The sequence below is a fragment of the Camelus dromedarius genome, chromosome 14, assembly GCF_036321535.1.
Source record: "Camelus dromedarius isolate mCamDro1 chromosome 14, mCamDro1.pat, whole genome shotgun sequence".
NCBI classification, from domain to species: Eukaryota; Metazoa; Chordata; class Mammalia; order Artiodactyla; family Camelidae; genus Camelus; species Camelus dromedarius.
In genome coordinates, this window is record NC_087449.1 from 57362750 (window position 1) to 57384163 (window position 21414).

General features: G+C 52.1%; 1 protein-coding gene across 1 annotated transcript in view; it reads right to left on the reverse strand.

Annotated features, from left to right (window-relative positions):
• The window catches only part of VWA5B1 (von Willebrand factor A domain containing 5B1), a 54470-nt gene extending 33333 nt beyond the window's left edge, over positions 1–21137 (reverse strand). The window contains exons 1-3 of the mRNA XM_031464244.2: positions 20739–21137; positions 2792–2956; positions 1091–1243 (exon numbers count right to left, since the gene is read on the reverse strand). Coding sequence (XP_031320104.2) covers positions 1091–1243; positions 2792–2930 — 292 coding nt within the window. The 5' untranslated portion in view covers positions 2931–2956; positions 20739–21137. The remainder of the gene's footprint in view (positions 1–1090; positions 1244–2791; positions 2957–20738) is intronic.
• Positions 21138–21414: the final 277 nt, after the last annotated feature.

Consider the following 21414-nt stretch of genomic DNA (forward strand, 5'->3'; position numbering starts at 1 on the left):
TGCTCAAGGTTAGGCAGCAAATAACTGATTTGTTGAGCCAGGATCTGAACCTCTGTGGGGCTGATGCCAGGCCTGTGTAGTTTCCACTGTGCCCTACAGGGAGGGGGAGACTGGGACCCACAGGCCCCCCACAGAGGGTCACATCTCCATCTGCAGACTCTACTTCAAGCATCCCTGTATCCAAGATCCATGCTCTCTCTTCTTATCTGAAAGACCCATCCCTCGTTCCTTCTTAGTCCTTCTTACCCACCCATTCAACCCTCCACAAAAGCTTCCCTGGTCCCATATGGACCCCTCTTTCCCTCCACTGTTGTTATCTGGACCACTTTTGGTACTTTCAGCCTCCTCTCATGGTCGCTCCTAGGCATGTCCTAGCTATTCTTTCAGGCTAAGAGAAGTCCTAAAATCTTGGGGGCAACTTCGCATCTTACACATCATAAGCATTCACTAAGAGATTCTTGAACTTCTCGATGTTCAGGTGAAGAAACTTCACCTCTATCACAGATCCAATGGTAAGACTCTCTTACATGATATTCGGTCTGGATTCAAGCCTGGCTCTGCCACTAACATGCTGTGTGACCTTGGGCCAATCACTCACCCTCTCTGAGCCTCTGTATCCGCAACAGCAGATATCAGTGGCCATGCTTCGAGTACTTACTCCGTACCTGGGACTATGATGAGTGTTTGGCCTGAATGCTCTTTGCTGAGATGCGGATGTGTATGATTAATAGTAACATTTCACAGATGAGGTTTGATTTCTTATCTCACACGGGTTGCAAGCAACAGGATTGGGAGTCAAACCCTGGTGTGACTCATTCCACAGCCTCTGAGCTCAAATGACATGCTATTCTGTTCTTTAGAGATATCTTAAGAACCCTTCTCTTGCCTCCTTTGATCTTTGCCACTCTTTCCAAGTGAGAAGAGAAACAACCATCTCTATTGTACAGACAGTAAGGTGAGGTTCAGAGAGGTTAGTTACTGGCCTGCAGTCACACAGGATTCCTGTCTCTTACCTTGTCCCACGGCTGCCCTTTTAGTCCGCCTGAGACTCCAGCCATGCCCAGGCCCTGCCAAGCCGCACTGGCCTTACCTGTGACAGTTGCCGCTCGGATTCGGGTGGCATCAAAGTGGCCGCTCTCCATCTTGGCTTTGTCCTTGATCTGTACCGTCACGACACGGTCAGCTATGACCGCCTCAAAGCCGATCACCGTGGTGTACTCATCCAGTGGGTATACAAAGAGGCCTGTCAGAGCAGGGCCCAGCATTGCAGGGTGCCGCAGCCCCCTCTGCAGGCCCCACCCCTGGGAAGGAACCCAAGCCTTTGGTATTTCAGATGGACAGACGGCCTGCTCATGGCCCCGGGGCTGGGCAGGATAAGGACAGAAGGCAGGCTCTGTGGAGCTGTGGGACAGCTGGAAAGGGACAGCTGCTCCCCTGTCCCAGCCAACGCTTACTATGTAGGCCTGAGAGGCCGGCATGGCCAGGGCTTCCAATTTTTCAAGAGAGAGTGGAAATCTGGATTTTCATGTGACCTGTGGTGTGGATGTATTAAGACATCTCTGTGTGGTGGTTTGCCACCCTTGGTGCCCGTGACCTGGGGCTTTGGAGGAATAAGACTAGGATAGGGTTCTAATCCTGGCCCTGACCCCTTCCCCAGCCCAGTGACCTTGGATTAGATATTTAGCATTTCTAAGCCTCACAGCCTCATCTGTAGGATGGGGATAATAGAGACAAACTCAGGGTCATCATGAAAATGAGAATAATGGCCACCATGATGTCCCCCATGGTGTGTGTCCTACATTTTGATATCTCAGTGCTTCTCAAACTTTAATATGGTGAGCTCGCCCCAAACTCCAGCTTCCCATCCCTCTGAGCCTCAGTTTCCTCATCTATAAAATGGGAGGACTGGTTCTTTCTGTACATGGAAAGCCAAAAGATTGTCCTAAAGCTGTTCAGTAATTTAGTCTCCATGGATCCCACTTTAAGCCACCTTCTCTAGGTTTCCTTAAATAGTGAAACAGAGTCATTTGCTTTGCCCAGATTTCTGCGGGGAGGAAACTTTCCCCTGCAAGTTCCTCTTGGGAACTGAAATGGTTTTAGAAGCTCAGATCAGGCTGCAGGGTGGTGCCCTGGGCCATGAAGTCTGGGGATCAGGAGGCCCCCATCACTGTGCATGAGACGGGATCCCAACCATAACAAGCTTTTAAACAGAACCCTCCTGGCCAGCCTTCCCATAACCCCTTTCCTTAAGTGCAAAGAGAAGCGTGTGGTTTACGAACGACTGCTGCAGGTGAATGTCCGTCCGCGCTCCTGACTGCCTGCTCGGATGGTGCATATTTGCAGACTGGTTTTCATTCCACATCGCCCTTCCTCATGCATTACCTCATCTGCTCCTCTGGCAAGCCCAGGCACAGGAGCATCCTGATGTCGAGAGGGATAGTGGCTGCCCCAAGGTCACGGGGACAACAGCCACGCCTAGGACCGGGAGCTCCTGGCTTCCACTGAGTCTGGACACCTCTCTTACTGTGAACTGGGCGTGTCTTCTGGAACATATGTAGGGTTGGGACTGTTGGCTGGGGCTGAGCCCAAGCCTGGGTTCAAATCCTGACCCAACTTGCTATCAGCTTTAAGACCTGCAGGGCGGAAATGGGATTCCTATTTTGCATGTAAGGAAACTGAGACTCAGAGGGGTGACATGACTTGCCCGATGCCTATCGGTTAATACTTGTGAGGATGGGGATTCAACGTGGGGGAGGGGGTGGCCCCAGGGAAGCCCAACAGGCGTCCTCACCCTGGAAGGGCTGGGCTTCTAGGTTGCCATAGGTGAGGGAGGCGGTGAGACCCAGGGCGTAACCGCTGACAAAGGAGGTGACATCGGATGCAGTGAGGGGCAGGGCTGCCCCTGTGATCTGGTTCAGCAGACCGGGCATCTCGCTGGCTACTCAGCCTTCAGGGTCTGCAAGAGACAGGAAGGCAGGAAGTGCGGAGAGGTCCCCCCATCCCTCTCCCACTCGGTTCTCCCACTTCAGCCCCCACGGGTGGTCAGAGCATCATTCTCACCATCTTCATGAAGGTGACCCACGATGACTCTCACCCACCTCTGAGAAGAGAAGGACTAGTAATCCCATTTCTTTCCGTGTCATAGTAGAGAAACTGAGGTGGAAGACATGTGACCCTCCTGGACTCACTCAGCAGGTGGGAGCACAGCCAGGGTCAAAGCCCAAGCAAGCTCACATCCACCTAGGATTCTCCCCAAGGACAGGGCTCTCCTAGCTCCGGAGGTGAGTCCAGGGATGTGGGCTCTGACCCCATCCCTTTGTCGTTCCCATAATCTCTGAGCCGTGGATGCTTCCCCGGCAAAGTCAGAGGACTGGAATAGCTCACCAAGTCCCTCCTTCTCTGACTTCAGTGCATCAACCCACTACGGCCAACACTTGGGGTGTAAGGGGAGAGAAGCACCTTCCACACAAGATACCAAAGTGAAGGGAACCACCACCCCTCCAGGGGTGCAGGCCAAAAGCCCGAGCCATGCCTGATACCACCCCCCCCACCCCCCACCCGCACACTATTGCCAAAGACCAAGACCTATCTCTGGAAAAACCCTGGCATCCATCCATGCCTTTCCTTCTCTGCCACCAGCATCCTTGTCCTAGTCGCTGCCGTCTCTGCGTGGACCACAGCTCTTAACTGGCCTCTTGAATCTACTCCTTCCCACGCCATCCCCTGTGACCCATTCTCTACCCAGTGGCCAGAATGATCAGACCCACACACAAAGTGGACAGGCCTGTTTCACCCTTGCCACCTTCGCTCCCACGCCAGTGGTTTCCCATTCATCCTAGGATAGAGACCAAAACCCTTAAGATTTTGGCCTAGGGCCCTGTGTGGTCTGGCCCCGCTGGCCTCTCCAGCTCATCTGTCACCATGTTCCCAAACACACTTTGTGGGCCTCCCAGCTTCCATTCCATCCCTCAGATGTGTCCTGTGCTCTCTCCCTCCTTGGTACTTGCCCTGCTTTACCTGGAAGGCTCACCCCATGACCCACTTGTAAACTAGTAACCTCCTACTGTCCTTCAGGGTCAACTCAGGTCCCCTTCTCAGGGAAGCCAGTCCACCCATGCCCAGTGTCCTTCGTCCGCCTCTCACAGAGCCAAGTTCCTCCCCCTCAGAGGACTTCCATTAGTTTGTAGGGACACATCTTGTTTCTGTGAGATTCCTTTATTCATGTCCACCATCCCCTTTGGAGTGCTTGCTCCTGAAGGCTCTGTCTGTTTTCGCTTCCCGTGACAACCTCAGTGCTGACTGAATAAACCAGAGAATGGGCGACTGTCACCATTCCAACACCAAGGACTTCATAGCACTTCCCAGGGCCTGGTATCCATTCTCAGTGAGATTCCTGACAGCCTCCCAGGCCATCACGTGCTCTAGAGAGGTGGGGGTGGGGGTGGGGGTGGGGAGTGGGAAGCAAAGTCAAACAAAGGAGTATAAACTTGTGGTCAGATTCTCTCTGGGGTTTCCTCTGGGCGGTGTGCGCGCCAGGCAAAGCTGCCGTGGGCCGGCAGCCTGCTGCCATGTATTCGCAAGGCTATTCACTGAGCGCTGACTACTCTGCCTTTTCTCCGTGAAGGGAACTCCCCAAGCTAGGATGCTAGGATCCTCAGGATCTCCAGGTGCTCCTGCCCCCTCTGCAGGGCCAGCGTGTCTTTTAGAAAAAATTTTTAGCTTTATTTTTAATTTTTGTAGGGGTGGGGAGGTAATTAGACTATTTATTTTAATGGAGGTACTGGGGATTGAACCCAGGACCTCGGGCATGCTAAGCACGCAGTCTACCGCTCAGTTATACCCTCCCTACTGCAAGCGGTGTCTTTTTAATTATTTTCTTCCGGTGGCTCTGGCCCAGACTGCTCTCAGCCCTGGCTTATCTGCAGCGGACTGACTGACGGCAGGTGGCAGATAAGGAGCCAGGAGGGAGCTGCTGTATCCCCAGCTGCCTCCTCTCAGGAGTTCAGTGTCTCTGGGCCCCAACCAAAGCCTGGCTACTCCCAGGGGGCAGGACTAGCTGGCAAAGCTCATTTCCTGACAGAGCCACGTCTCCTGCCATCCACACTCCCGCCCTCCTCCTCCTCAGCCCGGTTCACTCCCGTCTAGAATGCTGACGTGGGCACCCAGATGCGTGATGAACCTGGACTTCAGCTTCAGTTCACCCTGGGGTGGAGTTTTGCCAAGGGTCATCCCACTCTGCCCTTGTGCCCAGCCAGGCTTCCTGAGGTGGCCCCTCACCCAGGGAGTGGGGCTTGGGGGAGTGATGCTGATAACACAGACAGACTCGCTCAGAACTGACTCTTTAACGACATCAGCCCCCTTGGGAAGAGTAAACTTGCGATTCTTCAGGGCCTCATCCATGCATATTTGTCATCAATTCATCCAGCATTGATAAGCATCTACTGTATTCCCAGACCCTGAATTAGTGACTGGGGATTCAAAGATAAGACACAGCTCCATCCTTAAGGAACTTTCAAGCCAGAGGCAGAGGAGCTGGGGAGTAGGGGAAGACAATAGGAACAGCAGCTGGAATTCGGTGAAGATTGAAAATGTGTCGGGCACATGTATTATCTCATTTAATTCTCACACCTTATGAAGTGTCTTGTTCTGCAGATGAGGACATTGAGGCCTCAGAGAGATGTGTTTGGCTTTGCACATGACTGCGAGGTGCCCGGAGGACAGCGGGTACCATGGGTATGTGGGGGACTTTCTCCTGGAGGAAGCCAGGGGCATCCCTGTGAGAGATGGGGACCAGAGCAAGTCTGCTGCGTATCCTCCCTCCAGCCGTCCCACCTCGGGCCTCCAGGGGCTTCCGGCCACAGGAAACACCCAGGAGAGACCTAGGAAGCCACCAGCATTGTCCCTAGGACGGGGGGAGAAGCCAGGCTCAACCTCAGGGAACAGTGTGGTGTGAGCAGCTCTGAGGGGTCAGGGTCAACAATTTCTAGGTGTTTACCCACTTCACCTCCTTCCCGATTGGCCAGACCACCTGCCTTTGCCCAGGTCCTTGACTTTGGGGATGCAAAATCTGGAAAATGGGCTGGTGAGGAGAGAGAAAACAGAAAGGGCAGACTGGCAGGGCTGCTAGACCTTAGAGCAGCCACGGAGAGAATGGGCCAGGCTTGAGGGGAGGGCAGGAAAGACGTTTTTAAGAAGGGCTGCCCTGAGTTACAAGCTTGGTTCAATTTACTGTTCTTTAAAAGGCACAAAGAAGGCTTCAAGTTATGCAGGGTGTTGGACTGTGTTTCTTTGTTCTTTGAGAACTAGGTTTATTTATTTGTTTACTTTTAGAGGAGGTGCTGGGGATTGAACTGAGGACTTTTGCATGCTAAGCATGCACTCTACCACCCTCACCCCCTTGGACTGTTTCTTTGAAAGAGATGCTGTGCTGAACCTGAGTCCAGAGAGGTCGATGCAGATTAAAGGAGGTTCCCCATGTGACTGTTAATACCAAGACTGTTTCTGACGGTCTAGAACCCAAATGATCGCTGTCCTTCAAGCAGGTCTCTTTGGAGCCAGACAAGCCTGGAGTTGAATCCCAGTGGATAACGTACTACCTCACTCACCCTGAGGGAGTCACTTTAATCTCTGAATATTCCTCTCTTGTCTATAAAGCCAGGTGAGTGGAGGGGCCAACATTTCCCATCTCTTAGGCACTTGGAAGATTAAATTGAATAATGTGTATAAAGTATCCAGTACAGTGCCTGGCACATAGTAGGTACTCATAAATATTTGTAAAGTGAAAGTAAATGAATGGATGAATGAATGAATGCTGGCAGCCTTCCCAGGACACTGACCTTTAGGGGTCACCTAGGTGCAGGAGACAGTGGAGAACAAGGCAGATGTAGATACAAACTAATGGAGACAGAGTCAGTAAGGCTGCAAGCCAGCAGACTCAAAGCCTGACTCCTTGCCACCTCCACTGCTGCCACATTTTGTCCCCCTCCACTCTAGTCCCAGTGGAGCAGCCAGAGCGAGCCTTTGCTGACATGGATCCGGTCATGTGACTCTACAGCTCAACCCCCTGCCAGCTCCCCATGCCTCTCAAGACCCCCCGATCTAGGCTCCACGCCCATTTCCTTTCTGATTTCCCCACTGGTGACTCTGCTGTCACTCTTCTCCTGCTGTAGGGTTTTGCACTGGCTTTTCCTGCTTTCAGGAATGCTTTTCCCCGGGTATCCATGTCAATTGCTCCCTCATTCTTTCAAGTCACTCAATTGGCACCTTCTCGGGGAGGCCTATCCTTATACTGTGTATTTTTTGAATCATTTCCTTTTTAAAATTTTTAATTTTGATTTTTTACTTTGAGGGGAGGTAATTTTATTTATTTATTTATTTATTTATTTATTTATTTATTTATTTATTTATTTATTTATTTATTTATTTATGTTTTTAATGGAGGTACTGGGGATTGAACCTAGGACCTCGTGCATGTTAAGCACGTGCCCTACCACTGAGCTATCCCCTCCCCCTCTTAATACTGTATTTCAACTTGCAACCTGTTCCCCCACCTCCACTTCCAACCCTTCATCCTTTTCTTTTATTTTTCCCACAGCACATAGTACTCACACACTCTCTGTAAAGTATTTATTATGTTTATTACCTATTATCTGTCTCCCCTCCACAAGGGCAGGGATTGGGGACCTGATATGTCCCAAGTGCCTTGAATAGTGCTGGCACTATTAGTAGGTGGTCAATAAATATCGTTGAGGGAATGGATATGTATAATCAGAATGGAAAGCAGCCCCAAGGAAGATGTTGGAGCTCAATCCATCATTTAGGTTCTCATCCTCGTGTCTATCAGTCTGGGTCCCAAATACACCCTCCCCAACAGTGCATAGGTGCCATCTATCTTTGAGCAGACCATCGGCCCATAGGGATGCTCTGTTCTTCTGTGGCCCTGAGCCTGCCCCTGGCCATCTTCCTCCTCTCCAAACCTCCCACTGTGCCTTCTGCAAACCACCACTCGGCGGATTCCCTGAGATTCTTTCTGTGTCCCTGCCCGAGGACCTGCTCCCCCTGCTTCCACGAGAGGCTGCCTATTCCTTGCCCCTCCAGGTTGGGAAGCTGATGCCTTTCAAGTACCACCCTTCTGCTTTGTCGCTTGCCATCTTCAAGGTCCTGATAACACCCTCCTTTAAGCCCACCTGGCTCCCGGCTTCTCTGTTCTCTGAGCGCTGCCATCACCTGGGGTGACTTCAACATCCATAGGAATGGGACACCCAACTCCCTGGGCTCTTCTCCCCCAACTCCCACATCTCAGTAACCTTTGCTGCCCCTCCCATTTCCACTCGTTCCTTGAACTTGAGACGCCGCCCATGATCGCTCCATCTCCAAAACCTGAGTCACTCAGACACTTAGATTGCTCTTAAAATCGCAGCCTCTCAATACTCCCTGGCTTTCTTTTCTTGCTTGTTTTTTCCTTAACAGTTACCACCATCCGATAGACTATATATTCTTGTTTATCTTGTTTGAAGCATCTCCCCAGCTCTCTAGATGGAGTATAATCCCCAGCGAGGGCAAGGATTTTGTTCTAGTTTGTTTACTGCTCCATCTGCTACCCACAGAATAGCATCAGGGGATAGTAGATGCCCCGTACATATTTATTGATTAGATGTCATGTCATTCCCAGTATTTCGCATGTACAATTGGGCAGCACTCATCAGAGGTAAGTACACTTACTGTCCCTGTGTTATAGAAGAAAATACCAAAGCTCAGAGAGGTGAGGTAACTTACCCAAGGCCACCCAGCCAGTAGGTGATGGGGCTGGGAGTTAACCCGAGCAGAAGGACCAGAGCCCATTTCCTTCACCACGAGGCTACACTGTCTCCTGCACTAAGCTTCCTCCCAAGCGTTGACACTTCTGCCCAAATGCTCTCCTGAAATCCTCCTCTGTTCTCCATCTCTACTGCTGCTGCCTCGTTGCTGTCTCCTGGACCACCCTACCATCCCCTACCTGGTCCTTCAGTCTCCAGACTGTTTCCCTTCTGGTCCTCTCCGTCAATCCATGTGCGTGCGTGTGTGCACAGACAACCCCCAACACACACCCACACACATCTGCCCATGAGCCTCCCTTTCTCCTGAGCTTAATGGCTCCCCATTGCTTTGGTCCAACTGGGCAAGTTAAACTCTCAGCATGGCATTCAAAGCTCTTCCCCAGCAGCTCCTCATCTCTGTCCAGTGTCACCTCCTGCAACGTCCTGCATGTTTACTGCCCTCCAAACACACTGACCTTCTCACCATGCCCTGAACAGGTCAGGCTCTTCCCCCCCTTGAGCCTTTTCCTGTAATGATCATTGCCTTCTTCTCTGCCTTTCAAAGTCCTAGTCACCATTCAAGACCCAGTTCCACTGTCACCTCCTCCCTGAAGCCTTCCCTGACACCCCACTCCATCAGACACGCCCTCCTTGGGGCCTCCCCAGCCTTTGGGCGCGTGTCTGTCACATGGCACATCACGAAGTGCTGTGACTGCCTTTGTGCGATGGCTTGTCTCCCCCACCCAGCTGTAAGCGCTGCAAGAACAAGGGGCACACCCCCTCCTTTGCTGTGTCCTGTCTCCCTGCAAGGACTCAGGTCAGAGGAGGGATTCTACATGGAGGCACCCACCAGGGTCCAGTGCCTCGCGGTCTTCACTAGCGCTCACACGCACCCTCACTTCACAGGTAGGGAAGCTGGTGGGGAGGGGGTCCTGATAGCCAGGATAGCGCAGCTGGTGAGTGGTCAGGCTGGTTCCTCCAAAGCCTGGACTTTCCCTTCCCCAGCTGCTTCTGGGGCCATGCCGGGCACGGACGGAAGGGGGGAGGGGGGAGGGGGACGGGGGACCAGGACCCTGGTGAACTGGGGCTGTGGGCGCCGGGGACACTGGGCTTCCTCGCCTCTGATGCCTTCAAGGTGCTGCTGTGCTCCTGTCCCCCACGCACCCTCCAGATGCCTCTGGGGAGGCCTGTAGCCTGGGCCCCAGTTTGTCCTGGAACAGCCCGAGTGCAATGTTCTCGGCTGAGAACAGAGGCTGGGCTGACAGGGGCCTGCTGCAGGCGCAGTGTGACTTCATTTAGATGAGATGCAGAAAGGATGTGCAGGCGAGGCAGCAAGGACGAGAGTGCCAGGCCCTGCCTGTCTTCAGTCGTCACAACAGGAGTGGAGACGCCTGCATCAGGGGTCCTGGGGGCAAGGACTGGGGCCTCACGCTTCCCTTGCCAGGAGATGTTTACTTTTCAAGAGACTGAAGAAGTGGAAACTTGCTTATGGGGCAGCCCCCAGGTCCCAGGACCTAGAGTACTGCCAGGGGATAGGCTCCTTGGATGGCCATTTTCTGGGGGCTCTGGGCCAATTACTTGCTGGGCTCTACCACGTACATACTGTGTGACCTTGAGAAAGTTACTTAACCTTTTTGTGTCTTAGCTTCTGCATCTATCAAAAGAGACCATAACGGTGCCCACTCCTAGGAAATTGGGAGGAGAAGGAGAAAATGCCTGTCATGTGAGTGGGCGGGAAGCGGGCGGGTCCTGATGGGGCTAGGGGCTCCTCTCCTCTGCCCTCCTCCATCAGCCCTCCCTGAGAGGGCCACTTCCTGGGCTGGGTTGACCCCCACACATACTGGCAAGTTGGGAAGGTCCTGGGGTGTCTGCTGAAGGGCCCACCTCAGTAGCTCCCCTGATTCTGCCCTTGGAGCTGAACTCTGCCCCATGGCAGCATGGTGAGCCTCCTCCCTCCCAACCGGAAAGCCTTTCTGGAAGCCTTTCACCCTCCTGCTGGTCAGCTTCCCACAGATGGTGTCCACAGAGTCAGAGGCCTCCGGCTGAGTGATCTCGGCCAGGCCTGGGCGAGGTGCAGACGGTAAGCCAACCAAGCAATTCTGGCCTTACCCGCCTCAACTCACCTGGGTCTGGGGGTTCTCATCCTTTTCCCTGTCGCCGACCCTTGTAGGAAGTCCATGCTTTCATGCTGTCACTGCGAGCCTGTCCTCCAAGGACCACCCCACCCACAGACCAACACTGACACTTCCACGAAAGTGGGGGCAGAGTCGATGGGTTCTCTGGATCCCATCTGACTGTTCTAAGCTTCTAGAATTCTGGGGCTCTCAAATTCTGTTCTCCTTTCTCTAAACTTCCCCCACCTCTTGGGTTCATATCCAGCCAATGTGAGTCAACAAACCCATACTTCTGATACCCTCTCCCCTCACCTTATTCATCCCGTGCTCCACCGGTTAAGACCCCTTCCTTTGCTTTCAAACAGGCCTGACTTTTCCTGGTTCCATATCTCTTCTGAGTCTGCTGATTCTGCCAAGACTGCCATCCCCACCTCACATCCCTCCTCAAGAGGAGACTTTACCCATCCTTCAAGGCCAAGCTCAAATGCCACCACCTTCCTGAAGCCTTCTCAGGGTCCTGTGCTGAATAGGAAGATCCCCCCACCAGCGCAATCTCTCACATTAGCCATCTCATTGTCCATGTGTTGTGTGTCCTTTTGAGAACTGTATGTGCGTGGGACACTGTGCTGGGCCTGGGCCACACAGGTGGAACAGGCAGGCAAGGACTCCACCTGCCCCAGCTCACGGCAAGAACTCTCTCTCCCCAGTGTCTGGCCCACAGTCGGCGCTAAACAATGAACTGAATTAATGTGTGGTCTGTGCTCCATGTGTCTCATAAATGAATGAGTGAGTGAGTGAGTGAGTGAATGACAAGCATGGATGTGTCAGGGGTGGGAAGAAGCCTTCGCTGTGGGTTCATTAAAAGAAACAAATAGTAGAGGAAATCCTTCTCTTTTAACCCAAAGCCTGTAGGATTCCATCTCAGAGATGGTGCCTTCTGGGTGGGGAGCCGGGGGGACAATCAGAACAGAAAATGCGCAGGCGTCTCGGTGCTAAGTGTCCCTGTGCTGTCCGAGGGACCTGGAGTGCAGCCAGTCTGGATGCCCGAGACAGTCAGCCCTGCGTGTGGCTGAGACCCAAGCCGCCTACGGCTTCCGAGGCCTCTAGTTAAGAGGATGCATCTGGACCTGCTGAGGGAGGGAGAAAGAGGCATATCCAAAATTCCAGGTAGGTGAGGGCTGTCTGTAGGGTTACTGGTAAGAGACTTTGTTGAGGGAGGAGGATAATAGCTCAGTGGTAGAGCACGTGCTTAGCATGCGCGGGGTCCTGGGTTCGATCCCCTGTATCTCCATTTTCAAAAAAAGACCCGTCTTTGTCATATGACATTAGGGGGAGGGTGCTTTAAATACACATAAGTGGTGCTGGCTGGCAGGTGGATGGAAGCCTGTTCCCTGGGGGTCCAGTCATGTTCCAGCACTGGCAGCTCTGCCCACGGAGGCTCACTCAGAAAATGAGCCCCCCCCAACTGCTGGGAAAACTAGACTCCATTTACACATATTCAGTTTCTGCCCAACTTTCCCAGGGCACATTTGCAAGGTGAGCTCCCCTGGCTGAGCTGCCAGCATCCCTGTGGCCCTGTCAAAAGGCACTAAATGATTCTCCAAATTCTAATTCGAAAAGATACATGCATACCAATGTTCATAGCTGCACTATTTACAATAGCCAAGGCATGGGAACAACCTAAATATCCATCCACAGATGACTGGATAAAGAAGAGATGGTATATATAGGCAATGGAATACTACTCAGCCATAAAGAAAGAATGAAATAATGACATTTGCAGCAACATGGATGGACCTAGAGATGCTCATACTAAGTGAAGTAAGTCAGGTAAAGACAAATATCATATGATATCACTTATATGTGGAATCTAAAAAATGATACAAATAAACTTACTTGCAAAACAAAACAAAAGTCAAGACATAGAAAACAAACTTAGGGTTACCAGAGGGAAAAGTGAGGGGGGAGGGATAAATTAGGAGTTTAAGATTAGCAGATGCAAACTGCTATATATAAAATAGATAAACAACAAAGTCCTACTGTAAACTCAGGGAACTATATTCAATCTTTTAATAATCTATAATGAAAAGAATATGAAAAAGAATATATGTATTATATATAACTGAATATATATAGAGAATATATATATGGAATATATATATATATATATATAAAACTGAATCATTATGCTGTATACCAGAAACTAACACAACATTGTAAATCAACTATACTTCAATAAAAACAATTTTAAAACAAATCAGTAAGTAAATGGATTCTCCGTATGGCTTCAGCCTCATCCATGTCCCCGCCTCCAGCCCGTCGCTCCCTGACTACAGAGAAGCTCATGCGATGATGGCACAGAGGGAAGCTTGCTTAGATCCTCCTGGCAGACCTTTCTCCTCTAGAGCTGCGCTCTTGCCTTGGGGGCTCCTAGGGAACTGTCCCTGGGGATCTTGAGTTGTACCCTCTTCAGACACCTCTAAGTGAAATGACAGACTCGGAGGCTAATTCTTGCTTCTGGAACCTGTCTTTCCTCCTCGGGATCCAACACTTCCTCACTGGATACAGCTTTGAAATTCAATCTCACCCTCTGCAGAATGGACATGTAAAGTGGTCGCTTACTTCCCGGGGTAACTGTGAGGGTCACAAGTGAGATACTTACTGCACATGCAGTGCTCACCCCAGGGTCTTGTCCTCAATATTTGACATCTGCCTGCATGTCCTTTTCTCTTTGGGACTTCCTCCTCGTCTTACTCTCCCACCAGCTTGGACTGCATCTGGGCACCTGCATTTTTTGGGCATTTCCTCATGGTGGCCATGGCCACACACAGCCCCGGGACCTGCCATCCAGTCCCCCCAGAGACCGCCTTTCCCAGGGCGCCCCACCTAGGGGTTGGCTGAAGAATATATTCATCGCCTTGGCCTCCCTCTGAGGTCTAAGGTCAGTTTATGCCGAGCTGCAAGGATGCACCCCCACACACACTGTCCCCTCAGATGGCACAGAGAGGCTGTGTAAGCTGATGCTACTGGATAGGCGGTCAAGGCCCCCAGGCCTGGGTGGCAGCTCTGCCACCCACTCCATGTGGGCCCCGGACTGGGATGCTGCTGTCACACATCCTGCCAGCGCCCACCTCTCAGGCCTGGCACACAGCACAACTGGTGGGATGGAAAGGCTGGGGCCGCTGGCTGAGTGTCTTTGTCCAACACCCCTGAGGATGTCAACCCCGGGAGAAGGGACCAAAGCTGTCTGGTTCCTGGTTATAGTCCCCAGCACACAGGGCAGTGGCTGAAACAGTTCTTTAAAAAGAACAGCAGCTAGCATACATCGAGCAGTTAATACCTACCAGGCATTATTCTACATACTTTTAGGTATGTCTATCACCCCCATTTTGCAGATGAGGAAACTGAGGCCCAGAGTGGATCCATCCCTTGCCCAAGGTGATGATATACTCATAAGTGGTGGAGCCGGGATCTGGACTCTGGCTTCAGAGCCTATGTCTTAACCACAAGGCCTTCTCACCCACTCAATACTTATTTGCAGGCTGAAATAAGAAGTCACCTCCCAATTCCACCAGAGTCTTGGCGGCTTCATCTAACACCGTGAAGAGGTGGGCCTGGAGAATTAACTCCTCCCTTCTTCCCAAATTGATAGTCCACCGTCCACTCCAGAAGGAATCGAGTGCTCCCAGCTGTTGCAAGGCAGCTGAAGTGGGCGTTGGCTCCTCATCTTAAGGTTCCTTTTTTAAGGGGCCCCCGTGTCTGACAATTGAGTCCACATTCAGAGGCAGCACTGAGTGTTCCTGGAGAGCCTGGGGGAATATTTTATTTAATCCCCATAAAGACCATATGAAGCAGATCATCTTCACTTTACAACAGAGGACACCAAGGCCCAGAGAGGTTAAGTAAATCTCCAGGTCACACAGCAAGTCATGGTCGAGTTAGGATTTGAGCCCAAGCAGTCTGGTTCCAAAACCTGGGTTGTTAACTGAATCCCCTTGCTGCCTGCTAGCCAGGTCCAGGGGCCAAGGCCCAGTCTGTGCACCTGGAAACCTGCTTGCTCTTACTCAGGGGCTGTGATCCCTTGGCATGGATTGGGGCAAAATCCCCAGGTTCCACATCTCACTGGCTCTTGCCTTTCTGATGTTCCTTTCAGGAGTTGGGGGATAAGGATGGGAGTGGGGAGTAGGGCAGCATCCTTCCCTGTTTGAGGAGTAGGGCGCATCCTTCCCCATGCGTCGAGCACAGATGATAGATCAGTGCCATTGCTCTCCTCCTACAGAGTCGGCACAATTGAGGCGACTCCCACCAGAAATCATCTGAACCAAGAGGCAAATAGACCACAGTGGAGAGGCCGCCAAATGAACTCAAGGGGCAACTTTACTGCAGGAGAACCTCGGAAGAGATTTGCAGTGTCTCTTTTCTTGTTAGGACCCAGGTGGTGAAGAGGCAGCTGAAAGTTAACAGGGGATGAGGAGATGCTGAAGAAGCTGGGTCTAGGACACAGAGTTCCCCACTGTCAACCAGACTCAAGGAGACAGGATTTGGTGGTTCCTGACACTTGTAACAAGCTGTCACTGAGTCAGGCACTGTGCTAAACAATTTATGTGGATTATCACACTGATTCCTCTGACCCTGTAAGTGCCTTTTTTTTTTTTTAACAGATGATCTGGGTGATCGTAAGAGGGGTTAAGAAACTTCCCCAAAGTCACAAAGTTAGTAAGCGGTAAGTCTGGAACTTGAACTGTGGCCTTCTCATTCCAGCACCTCTGCGTTTCCTGCTCTGCCACAGCCAAATCCACAGAAGCGAGAGAAAAGCCTGTCTGAGGTACCACATGGGGTTGTCAGCAACAGAGACTAAACCAGCCAGGGGCAAGCAAACAGGAGTCCCCAGCCTGATGGTCAAGAGCTCAGGCTATGGAGTCCCAACGGAGTTGGGTTTGAAGCCAGTCTCTGACTTGTATCTCTGAGTAATGTGGATGAGTTACTTCATCTCTCCGAGCCTCAGTTTTCTGATCTATAAAATGGGCACATCTGCACGCCTACCTCCTAGCATCATTATGATCAAATGAAGTGATGTATATCAAGTGCTAAGCCCAGTGCTGGCATGAAGTAAGGGCTCCTCAAATCTGAACCGTGTGTATGACTCAGCTAGGGGGTCAGGGGCTGAGCTAAAGCTGTGTGACCCAAACGGGACTGACTTTTAATGGTGAGTGGACAGCTTTGGCTTGTGTGAGACGGGATGAGGGGCAAAGCTGGTCAAGGCCAGACCTCCCAACAGACCTGTGAGGAATCTCTTAGAGAGAGGCTATCTTAGAAAAGGCTTCACGGTTCAAAGAATTGAAACGATAGAATCAAAAGCAGTGAAAGGGGTTCTAGTCCCTGAGCAATTTACCCTCTCAAATCCACCACTGAGCCTTAAAAATAATACTAAGGAGTAAACATGCCTCCTATGAAGCCATTTATAATTAAAGCACGTTCATATTCATGAATTAACCGGCATTCTCTTAGTAGGGGCAAAATAAAGATTATTATCCCCATTTTAGGGATCAGGGGACGGAGGCTCAGAGAAGAAGTAACACAACAGAACTGAAGCTCCTGTGACAGAGCTTTATGCTATGGACGGAATGCGTCCCCCTTAAATTCATATTTTGAAGCCCTAATCCCCAGTGTGATAGTGTTTGGAGGTGAGACCTTAGGGAGGTAATTAGATTTAGATGAAGTCGTGAGGGTGGAGCCCCTGTGATGGGATTATACATACCAAAGTAAGAAACCCAAGCTCTCTTCTCTACCATGTGAGCACCAGCAAGAAGGTGCCTGTATATACTGTTTATACTAGCATGATATGACATTTTTTCATTTCATAGTTCACCGTCGCAACGCAATAAAGTTTCCTATCATGAACTCATTCTGGCCAATGTTCTCTTCTTGCTTTGCTAACTGGCCTACCTCTGCCAGGTTCCTGCTTGTCTATGACTTTGTGTGGGATTAGAAGAGTCCTCCATCGTCTCCTTTGATTGGCTTCATTAAACCCCACAATGTTCACAAGATTGCAGTTTTACCGTGCATTCTATTGGCATCGAATATTCAGCGGCTGATCCCACCCAATAACCAAAGAGAACCTGACAGACATAGATGTTCAGGGATGGGCAGGGATCGATGCTGCTGTTCGGCAAGGAGAGATGTTCGTGTAGGGGCTACTTTTTAAGTGGTTGGTTCATTCCCATTCTTCTGTTATGATTTTTTAAAAACCTACAACCTCACACATGTGGGGTCTCAGATAGTGATTACTCAGACCCCTGCATGGGGTCTGAACAAGGAACAGGGGTTACTCAGCAAACCAGGGAGACCAGTCCCCTGTCCTCCAGCCACTCTCACCCATGGCCCCATTCAAGGATGTGCTGGGAGCATCCACTGCAACTGCCCATCCTGGCCTTCAGTCTTCTACTGTCTCCAGAGTGGTACCCAAGGAAGAAACCACTTAGCTGGTGCCCTGGGACCAGCAATTTGATCCCCAGTGTGGTTATAAGAAGAGGGAGAAGAGCTTTGTCCTGAAGCCACCTGGGACCCTTGCCTCAGGAACATTCACTGAGTATCAACCAGCAAAGGGTTTTCAAATGGGGGACTGGGATCCTCCCAGATCCCAGTGAGGACTCAGGAAGTGAAATTTCAACTCCTCAGGTTCATTGATTTGTCTCCGTTAAGTCTGGACCTGATCACAGCACTCTTTGATCCAAGACTGCCAATAGTCTTAACTAAAGCCCAACTCCACATCAAATCGAGCCTCCCTGATGGTCACCTCCAATCCTCTGAAGCCTGGTCCCATGTTATTCCCCCACTCTTACTCATGTTCCTGAACAAACAGAACTTTTGCTCCTCCCTAGACACCTTTGCCACGTCCTTGCTATGCTCTTCCTTCAACCCTTGTGCCACCTAAACCTACTTATCCTCCTGGCCCTTTCAAGCCCCACCTCCTCCCTGAAGCCTTTCCTGATCCCTTTATCTGGGTGTGATTGCCCACTCCTGTGAGCCTCCTAGGATACAGCCTCACTCAGCTGTCTCCTGCTGTGATAATCGCCACCCACGGAGTGGTCCCAACTTCTCTTCCAAAGGATGGTCTCATGTCAGTTCCTCTCGGGGCACCCAGGATGCAGTGCATACTCAGGAACCCTGCTGACATCTCTTACTTTATTTTGGTGAAATGGCTCTGCCATTTGCTATGTGACCTTACACTGAGTTCTTTGAGCTCTCCAAGACTCAATTTCATCATCTGTAAAATGGGGATGAAATAAAATACCACGGGTAAGGTACTTGGTAAGGAGACGTCACAAGGCAGGGAGGACACTAGGTCCTGGCCCCTCCCTCCAGCTACCTCTTGTCTGTTTCTTTTGTAGGCCCATCTCTCAGGGCCAGGGCTAAAGTGAGGCAGGTGACTGGTCATTGGGGGTAAAAATTCCTCAAGGGCCAGTCTCTGCATTCAGCTCCCTCCCGAGGTGGTTGACTCCTGCTCCAGTGTCTGAGCAGGTGACTCACAACTGCCTATCTCCAGCCTGGCCCTCGTCTCTGGGCTTCAGGCTCAGGAATTTTGCTGGTGGCTAGCTGGAAGAAAGCTAAGAGCTCTTGTCCAGGACGCTGTTTTATACAATCTTGGGTAATTGATGGATGTTGGTCTCCCCACCTAGGCTGCAATGCCCAGCAAAGAGCCTGGCGTAAAGCAGGCACCCCGTGGTGGGTGGTTCTCATTCTTTTCCCTCTTTCCACTCTAGGTTGTTCTGTTCATTCCAACTGACCTACTTGGTACCAGCCGACCAAGACCTCCCACTCCTCCCAACCCTGCCTGACCTCACATCTCCGACCACGTGCGAAACCTCTTTATCATCCCTGTAACCGCATCCCTCCACTGCTTCCTCCAGGTCCGCACTCTAACGTCGCCTCCTCCAGGAAGGCTTCTCAGCGCACACTGAGCACTCCTAATCCCAGCCCCTTCTCCTTATTTTGTGGGCCAGCCACTCTGCTGGGTGAGGAACCCCAGAGAGCACAAGTTAGGGGAAGTTTCCAGCTGGATGTTCACAAAGCAGTGCCCGGTGGGCACACTCTCTTAAAGGAGTTTAATGGGATGAAAAGATCTGTGCACCCCTGGTGCCCTGGAGCTATATTTTGTCCACTGATGGCACTTGGCTGTTCCCAGTGCCCTGAGGGAAGTCTGTTCACTTCTTGTTTATGGTGATCCTCTGCTTGGCGTGGTCTGGCTGCACTGGGAAGGTCCATGAGACCACAGAAACCTGTCTGTCTGGCTGTTGGTTTCCCAGGTCATGTAGTTGGAGGGAGTCAGCCAGGAGGGGCTAGGAAAGACCCACTTGCCCAGCAGAGAAGACAGTTTGAAACTGAGCAGGAGCCAAAGGCCAGGGTCCTGGAGGAGTAACTGACCTGGAACCCTTGGGTGTCTCTTCTACTGTCCCCATTCCCCTAGACTGTCCCTTTTCCCCATGGAGCAGCCTCCCCCAGAACTGCAATCAGCATCTTATGCCTAGTAAGAGGCCAGCCAGCGAGTGCCGGTGCCCACTCAGAGCCAAGCGCGTTGAGGGAGACCAGGAGGGACAGAAACGCTGCTCTTCCCTCTGGGCCCAGGACCACTTCACTAGCAGCCCATCCACCCAGCAGCAAACCGATGGCCAGTGGCTGGAGTCCCTTAGAGCTTTATCTGACCCAAATGTGAGGCTGGTCCCCTATGGACCCCGAGTGACCTAGGGCTGGGGAGGACGCTCAGCACCTTGGCCACCCCCAGCCCAGCAGCCTTGGCCTGTCTCATGTCAGAAAAGCAGTGGGATCTGCAGGCCGTTCATCAGGGCACAGTGCCCCCCTCACTCGGGGTCCTGGGTCATCACCTGGGGTGGGGGGTGGCTGAATTGGAAACAGCAGAAGCACTGTCCCTGGAGGAGGATGCTAACCAAGTCTGGATAAGAAAGAACTGCATGCAGCCGACACATCAGACCTTGGGGATCCTGGCTGGCAACCCCTGGGTCAAGTTCAGTCCACAGCTGCCTGCACATGTATACACACACACACACACAAGAATGCCCCATACTCTTCAGTCCATCCACACCAGCGGACACGGCGCATCCCTCACAGGCACCCCTGTACATGTTAGCACATCTACACGCATCACAACCCCACTTTTCAACAGGTGGAGCCACTCCCTGGCTTCCCCACCCTCCAGGGACACACAGCACCCTAGAAACTTCTCGAACACACACGCCCACAGCCACCACATCCCCATGAGCTCAGGCCCCCTGGACCCCCAGTTTCAGCTAATCGAGGCAGCCTCCGTGCCCTCTGTCCTCCACTCCTGAGCAGGAAGGTGGGAGTTCACTTAATGCCCTCTGAGCCTCTGCTTGGACCCCAGGGCAGGTGAACCCAAGAAACGGGCTTCCATGCCAGCAGAGATGGAGAGGAAATGCACTCTGCCTCCTCTGAAGTCTTCCTTAAAAAAGGGAAGAAAGAAGGAAGGGGAGTAGGAAGAGAGACAGGAAGGTGCCTGGGGCTCTTGCAGAGGAGGTGGGGTGGGAGAAGGCTCTGGCCCTCCCTCGCCCCCCCCCCCCAGCTCTAGGCACCACCAAGCCTCTGTCCGCACTGCCTGGCGAGCAGTGCGGAGGGAGCGTTGGGCTGGGACTGTTGGCGCTGCTGCAGGAAATGTCATGACGGGACTTCCAGCGGGGGCTTGACATGTTAGCAGACGCCACTGCTGCACGCAGGTGCCGGTCCCCTCCATCCACCCCCGCACCTGCCCACCTCCTACCTGCAGACCCCTTCTGCCTCCTGGCGCTCAGCTTACCTGGCAGGAGCTGGGGGTGCAGGGCTCTGAGAAGGGCACACGATCAGCTGGCGGCTTTGGGGACAGTCACATGCCCGAGACCCAGAGGGCAGCAGGCAGGAGCTCGGGCGGGAGCCAGGGCTGGACAGCCCGCAGAGCTCCTGATGGCCCAGGGGGCCTGGAGGACAGAAGAGACTGTGGGGGACAGAGAGATGGTGGAACAGGTGTCAGGGAAGGGAGGAGGGGAGACAGGGAATGGGGGAGGGAGGAGGCAGAGACAGAGAGGAGAGAGAGACACACATAGGGAGGAGATGCAGAGAAAATCACACACAGAAAAAAGACAGAGAACTAGACAGAGGGAGAGAGAGAGACGGAGAGAGAGCGCGCTCCAGAAAGGGAGAGAGAGGGGAAGGAGTGCAGAGAGAGAGGGAGAATTCGAGCAGCAACATGTGGCAGTGTTATCTCTCACTTCTAATGCCCTGCGTTCAGCATGTCCCCCACCCAATTAGAGCAAGCACAAGCTCACACAAACACACAGACACACAGACACACACACACACACACACACACACACACTTGGGACAGCCCAGCTGCCAGGTCCTCATTCTCACCCAAGCTGGATCAGCCCTTACCTTGCCCCAGAAGCAGCACGTGTCGGGCAAACACTCCCTGGGTCCGCAGCCCCAGCAGCTGCGTC